This window comes from Pinus tabuliformis, chromosome X (genome assembly GCF_031772625.1).
Source record: "Pinus tabuliformis cultivar Carrire ecotype Pingquan chromosome X, CPIR1, whole genome shotgun sequence".
Taxonomy (NCBI): Eukaryota; Viridiplantae; Streptophyta; class Pinopsida; order Pinales; family Pinaceae; genus Pinus; species Pinus tabuliformis.
In genome coordinates, this window is record NC_142308.1 from 1,204,005,124 (window position 1) to 1,204,012,505 (window position 7,382).

The window sequence follows — 7,382 nt, forward strand, 5'->3', positions numbered from 1 at the left end:
CTTGAAATTTAACATCCAATTCTGCAAATGAATCCTTAGTCTATAAGAAAGATAAAACTTTGTCTAATTGATTAAAGTATAATAGTATGTCATTGCTGGTAATCTCTATCCATGTGAATCCATAATCTATCAAAAAAAATGATTAGTAGAATGAACTTAATTCAAATATGGAAGAATTAAGAATGCAATTAATTAATCAAAGAAATAGAAAGCTATGAGGATATAAAGACAATTTATATATACTGAAAATGAAATAAAAATCCTTACTGCTTGAGAGGGTCCTCAAAGAGAGGCAGGCAATCACGCTATTAATCAAACACTTAACCACCCATGAGAAAATAAGATAATTCCTTTTTAAAGAGAGCATTAAAAATATGGTTTAAATCTCATTGTCGCAACCTTACTTAATAACCTTTTCATTTTTGCCAATAGGCATATTTATAGAGCTCATAGCAATAAATTTTTCAGAGCTATCCACCTAATACCTATAAATAAAAAATATAATTAAATTTAAAATATATTATAACATAATTCACTCATGATTTTCTATTATCAAAGCAAATCACGAGGCATAAATCCCATTCTCGCTTGCCTATTGTGGACTACAGATGTTGAATTCACCTTTGACTACATCACCAGGAGATACTTCCATCAAGTCCAAAGGGGGAGATTATTGGCATTATGATGCATGTGTTGTCCTTAATGGAAACTAACTTGTAATAGAACAAGTATATGGTAACTAGATGAATCCACAGGTCAGTTCAGAGGTGACAGAATGATGGAACAAAATACCAGAATGATGAGTCGCAGGTTTACAATATCAGAATTAGAATTTTGATATGGGGAGAAAGAATCCTACTTGATAAGTTGTCTCTTGACGAAAATATACTTGTTAAATGTATAAACGTGATGTGTTTACAGTTGTGACAAAATGCATGGGAGTTCTATTTACAGATGTGACAGAATGCATGGTAGGTCAGTGGAATGATAAAGTTGGAAGCTCAAGAACTATACACGGGTTCTGTTAAGCCAAGTCGTGTTTGCAAGCAAGTTCAACGAAGAAAAGTAGCATATGGTTTTTGTACCATGGTATTATAAATAATGGGTTCTTACCATGGTATTGGCCCATAGTAATGAGCGCAACAAAAAATATTGATCACTTCAAAGAAAGCCATCGACATAACTACGGTTTTGACTCATTGTATTGAAAAAGGCTAAAACTATATAAGATGGTGAAGATCAAAGTGTGCAGGGTGTGCATGTGATGGAAATCTTATGAAAAGTTAGATGAAAAGAAAATATGCATGTTATGGGTTTTTGATGCTTTGCTTGATCTAAACTATGCACCTGAGAGTTTGATGATTGATGAGATCCAATAGATCTAAAATAACTATGCACAAATTAATACAATGATGGATCAAGATCATAAGACCTAAAATGACTTTTTCATTGTATGATCTGATCATGGATTGACTAGATCTAAGTATTGATGCATGTTTTCATCTCCAAATATTATGATCTGCGTCTTTCTAAAGTTCTGAAGAACTGCAAAATTTTAGGTCAAAATTTTCATATCTATACACTGGTTAGTGTCGGGGAAAGTGTGTACATGTTGGTTCATAAATCACTGATAAATTTGATTATCTCTGTTATTTTTCTGATGTATGTCAATGATGTCCTCATGATTGATCTAGTTTAAGTGATAATATCTGAGGTAGATATGATTGAATGATGAAGTTGAATGTGGTTATGAATGGTGTTAAGATTACTTGTTGATTTTGATTGAAGATCAAGTTCAATTATGTGATTGGTTCAAAGTGTTGCAGTATATCTAAGTATGAATTAGTATTGTTTTCATAATTTCATTAGTCAATTTTTTAATTTTCTGTACATGAGTTTCTCTACTGAAATGTGTGTATGCACGCAAGACGCCTTAAGTGAAGTAGTGTATGCATTTTGGCATTTGAATGATCAGGACTACAGTTGGTTGTGTGTATTGATGTAGTATTCTAGGTTCAGTTCTGTGTACTAGTTAAAGCGATCTAACTGTTCCAATTGATTGGTTTAATTTTGATTAAGTGTCGATTAATTAGTTTTGAGTGAATGGTTGATTTAGTTATATTAGAAATTAATGATTGGGTGATTCAATTGTGTTAGAGGTTCCAGTGATTGTTTGATTTAGTTGTGTCAGAGGTTTCAATGATTAATTGATTTAGTTGTGTCATAATTTCTAGTGATCAGTTGATTCAGAAATTAATGATTGGTTTTGAGTTATGTCAGAGATTGATGATTGGGTTTCAATGATTTCTTGATTCAGATGTGTCATAGATGGATGATTGTGTTACAGTGATGACTTATAGTTTTATTTTTGATATTAAGCTTAAGTGTTGATAATGGATCCAATCTAAAAATTTGATGAAACATGGTCCATGAATGTTGTTGAGGATTGGAGCCCTCAGTGAGGAGTTCGAAGCTTTCTTCCATTAGAAACTAGAGAACAAGTGAAGTTTGTAACCTTATGTAGGTGGGTGCGTGCATACTGTTATGAGTTTGTGCGAGTACAAGATTGTAAACAACTTTTTCTTTATATTAAGACAAAGATGATAGTAACAGGTGGTTTTCCTGGAAGTTTTCCTTTAAACCCAATCTATCAAAGGTCATGTTTCCCTTGTCTTATAGTTCAAGGCTTCTTCTACAAAATTGTATCTTATATCAACTCTAATTGATCATCTAGTGTTAAATATTCCATAGAAGGTAAGACATGTTCCTCTTCCTTATCTAACACGGAAGGCTCATAAAGTTTAAAATTATCTACGTTCACAACTAAGTAAATGTGCATATATGGTGGTAAACTGAGTCGATATGCATTATCACCCACCTTTACCAATATCTTGGTAGGACCATATCTCATATCCTTGATATTCTTACCAGGCCCCTATAGCCTCTCCTTGTTAAAATATAGCCATACTCTATCTCCCACCTTGAGTGATTTCTCTATTTGATGTTGATCATGACTGGCCTTAAATTTCTCCTATTACTTTTACATTGTTCCTTGTACCAAGACGTGTTTCGATCTAATACGACAATGTCCAAAGGTGAAGGGGGGAAATATTTAAAACACGTTTCAAATGGGGACTTTATTATAGAAGTGTGGACTACAGCTCTATTGTAATAATTTTGTATGTAGACCAAATTTTCATCCCATGTTTTCAAATGCTTCTGGCTATTTCCCCTCAGAAGCCACACCAAAGTCATATTAACTACTTTTTTTACCCATCTATTTGTTTATGGAATGTTGTAGATATTTTCAACTTCATGTCAATCATCTCCCTATCTAAAACAATGCTCGTTGGTTTCCCAAAGTGCAACCAAACGGTCCCTTCCTAATTGTTGGTAAACCTCCCACAAAGTACATGGAAATTCTTATAGATGATTATGGAATTTATCTCTAAAGGACAAAAAAAACATTAATGGATTGAATTCATGATTCCAAGGTTAGAGATGAGGGTGAAAAACTAGAGGATTCTAAACTAAGATTTAAACATGTGCTTTAAAATATTTTTAATTTGTCCACTAATGTGACAAGGAACCATAATAGGTCTAATTAACATTTAGTTGAAAAAATGTACATAATATTGACCTTAGAAAATGGAACACGTAGAGTTTCAATCACCATCTTGTTTATGGTTCAACTAAACCATATAAGTGATGAAATATTTGCAATATTGTTGTATTTTTTTCAACACTTCAGGTATAACAATCATAATTAATATTTCTCACTTGTCAATTGAAATGTGATGTTGAACCCCAACACATATTTACCTGCTTTTACAAGCTCTCATGGTAAACATGAGCTAAGAGTTACTGTGCATAATCCAACGAACAAGTTCCAGTTATGAAAGTAGGGCCTACTACCTTTAAGCTTCACTGCAACCTCTAAGAACATCTGATCACCCAAATGTCAAACAACATCCATTTTAAGCCTTACTGCAACCTCTAACAACATCCACTACATTCACTAATCATCTCTTCATGGACTGGAACTACCTTTTGACCCACTTCACAGCCCATGCCAAGCCTTCCATGTAGCAAGAAGGCTCCAGCCACATGCACAAACGATCCTTCATGTGGCTACATTTGAAATTCCCCAAATTTATGCCTACGGTCCTAGATTTAGTGCCACAAATTCAAGGCTAACCTACAAGCCATTGACAAGAACTTTTTAAAATTAATTCTAAGATGATCACAAGTATGCATAACCTATACTTAGGCTCAAATCTTGCCCAAACATTCCAAACATGTGATAAGCATTTAGACAAACATATAGTAAACATAGTAGTTATAGGTCATGAATGCATATTTGATCATTGTCTCATTAATTCCATCCAAGAATCATCAAGAAGATTCATTTCCCTCTTAAATTAGCTGCAAGAACACTTGTTGACTCATACATTCATATAACCATTCACTAACTTATCAAATCATGAACATCGATAACAAAAGCACATGCTTTTTCCATGCATATAACCAACAATTCCGAGAAATGAAGCCATGAGAAACCAATAATAAAATCAAAACATTAACCTATACATGTGCTCGTTGACCTCAATAATAAATAACACTTAAAAACATATACATAAAACCATTCGAGGTACCACCCAACCATAAATGCCCCTAAACCAAATATTTATTTCATTCAATCAGCCTCTCCCCATATTCCATATTCCAAACATGAACCAAGTATATAGCTCTCACTTCAAATTAGAAGTTTTTTCGCACTTAAAACTACCCGTTCAAGACTGACTACAATCCCTGAAAATAAAAAGAAATGGAAATGATGCATTATACTTTGGAAACTAGCTATCGCAGGCAATGCGTTGGTGGCTCAAAATGTCACCGACGATGACGATAATAATCGCGACGTCGATCTTGATCGTGCGCAAAGGATGACCTACTCCTCTCTCTGTCAAATTGCAACTTTAGCGAAGGCGAATCTCTGTAATTTCATCGAACTTATACCCTTGTAAAGCTTCCATGGCAATCGCGGCACACTTTGGGTTATCAAATTCCACAAAACACAAAACAACGACGGCACTCTCCGCTTCTCCTTCTCCACCTCGATGAGATTTTTTGGATTCCTTGGGCTTTTTAACAACCCTCACTTCTTTGAATCCGCGGAATGGGCGAAATATGTGCTCCGCTTCTCTAGTAGTGCAATCACTTGGAACACCCATCACAAACAGCGTGTTGGATGCATCTTCTGGTAGATATTGAACATCATCCACAGGCACCCTCCTCCCAATTACAGGGTCGAGTCTATGGCTATCACACCTGAAATTCAAACCCTCATCTACACTTAACCGATTTGAAGAAGGAAACGTTCCACTCGGTGAAACAAAACGATGATCATCACGAAAAAGAGGAGCAGAAGCACGAACATCATTATCCAATAGGTGAATCCCGAATCTGTCACCCCCTCTCTCAGCAAGCCTGAGGTCTTCCCTAGGGTTAACGTAAACACCAGACAATGATAGATCACGAGTATAGTCATATTCATAATCATTGCGAGGCCGCTTGGCTAGTACGGAACTCTGCCAGTCCCTTTCTCTCTCAGCGCCTATTGGATGGGATTTTGCGTACTCCATGTTTCTCTCTCTTATTGCCCGACCAGAAACAAAGACGCGTTTCGATCTAATACGGTAAAATACAGAAGCCCAAAAATGGATTGAAACAAACTCTTGTATTGGCAAAGCTCTTACGTTCCTCTAGAGTTTACGTTGTCCATGTATTAATATAGGGACTATGGAGCGCGAAAATAGATCTATTTTACGGTGCCCATGTATTTATGGTCGGCCCATTTTAATTGTTAGGTTTTTAAAGAAAAAATACTCTTATTTCCTTATGTGTATCAAATTTCTACGAATACTTTGGTAACGAGTATAGTACAACTATTTATTATAAAGTAGTGAACCAATATAATAGTAAAATGTAATATTTTGTATAAATATTTGTTATGAAATGGTAATGTAGTGAACCAATATAATAGTAAAAATGTAAAATTTTGTATAAATAGTTGTTATGAAATGTTGAATAAGTATTACAAGTAAAGTGTAAGAGATTTTATGTAAACAATTTTTTTTGGAAATATTTTATCAACCCATTTAAATAAATTTAAATAAGTTTAGTGTAATTTTTCATAAACTCTTTTATTTTATTTTTAATATTTAAAGCATTCATATTTTTAGATTTTAAATTAAATATATTATACTAAAAGTTATATTTTCAACTTCAAATTTTCATGCTTTCCCTCTATTTCATAATATTGATATTTACTCTTGCGTTAGTTAAGACTGGGCAACTAGCACCTCAATGGACTCTAATACTAATTTATTTTCCAGGAGTGTCATTAACCATAGATTTATCACATATATCATATTAAAGGTTATATTTTTATTTTCAAAATTTGATTTAACCCATTATAATAAAAGTTGTATTTATAACTTCAATTGTTATACCAATCTTTATTCTCGTGTAAGAAGAATAACACTTCTCACAACATTTCTCATGTTACGGATAACAACATTTCTCCCAATCACCAAAACTAAGTCTAACACCTCTCACAACATTTTTGATACTCACTTCTCACAATATTTCTCATGTTACTTCTGAAAGGATAACAATATTTCTCCCAACCACCAAAACTAAGTATATTCTTCTTAATGTCTTGACTATTAAAATTTATGGGGCCTTACATACTCTACCGCCTCTCAATTTGAACCTAAACCTCTTATGAAGAAACATATAGTCTTAACCATTAGGCCTACTCAAGTGCCTTACTTGTCATTTTGTTATATTTATGGTCATAAAATTAATAAATTCATAATTATAATTTATTAAATTATAAGTCTCATTTTATATGTTCGATTGTCACAATTTATTTTATAAGCATGTTAGTAACCATTTTTACATTATGACTATAAAGACAATGAAATAGAAATTACAATTTAGTATCAATGACTTGTCTTTTTCTTTCTTTCTTTCTTTCTTCTTCTTATTTTTCCATTTTTTCTTTTTTCTTATGGAATGGCAAATCCATTGAAGGGATCTCGGTGACCACTACATCCATGGAATGGAAAATCCATCTAAAGGGATCACTTCCTGGATATCAGTGACCACTACATCCATGGAATGGAAAATTCATCTAAAGGAATCACTTTCTGGATATTAGTGACCACTACATCCATGGAATGGAAAATCCATCTAAAGGGATCACTTTCGGGATAGCGTTGACCACTACATCCATGGAATGGATCCATCTGAAGGTCTGAAGGGATCTCGATGACCACTGCATCCATGGAATGGAAAATCCATCTAAAGGGATC

General features: G+C 33.7%; 1 protein-coding gene across 1 annotated transcript; it reads right to left on the minus strand.

Annotated features, from left to right (window-relative positions):
* Positions 1-4,979: 4,979 nt before the first annotated feature.
* On the minus strand, positions 4,980-5,645 carry LOC149144283 (RNA-binding protein 2-like). Its single transcript, XM_089452107.1, has one exon. It carries the CDS (start codon positions 5,643-5,645, stop codon positions 4,980-4,982), a length of 666 nt encoding a protein of 221 aa, XP_089308233.1.
* Positions 5,646-7,382: the final 1,737 nt, after the last annotated feature.

Excerpts from the sequence above, each read along its gene's own strand:
- LOC149144283 (XM_089452107.1), bottom strand. The coding sequence starts at position 5,645 with ATGGAGTACGCAAAATCCCATCCAATAGGCGCTGAGAGAGAAAGGGAC.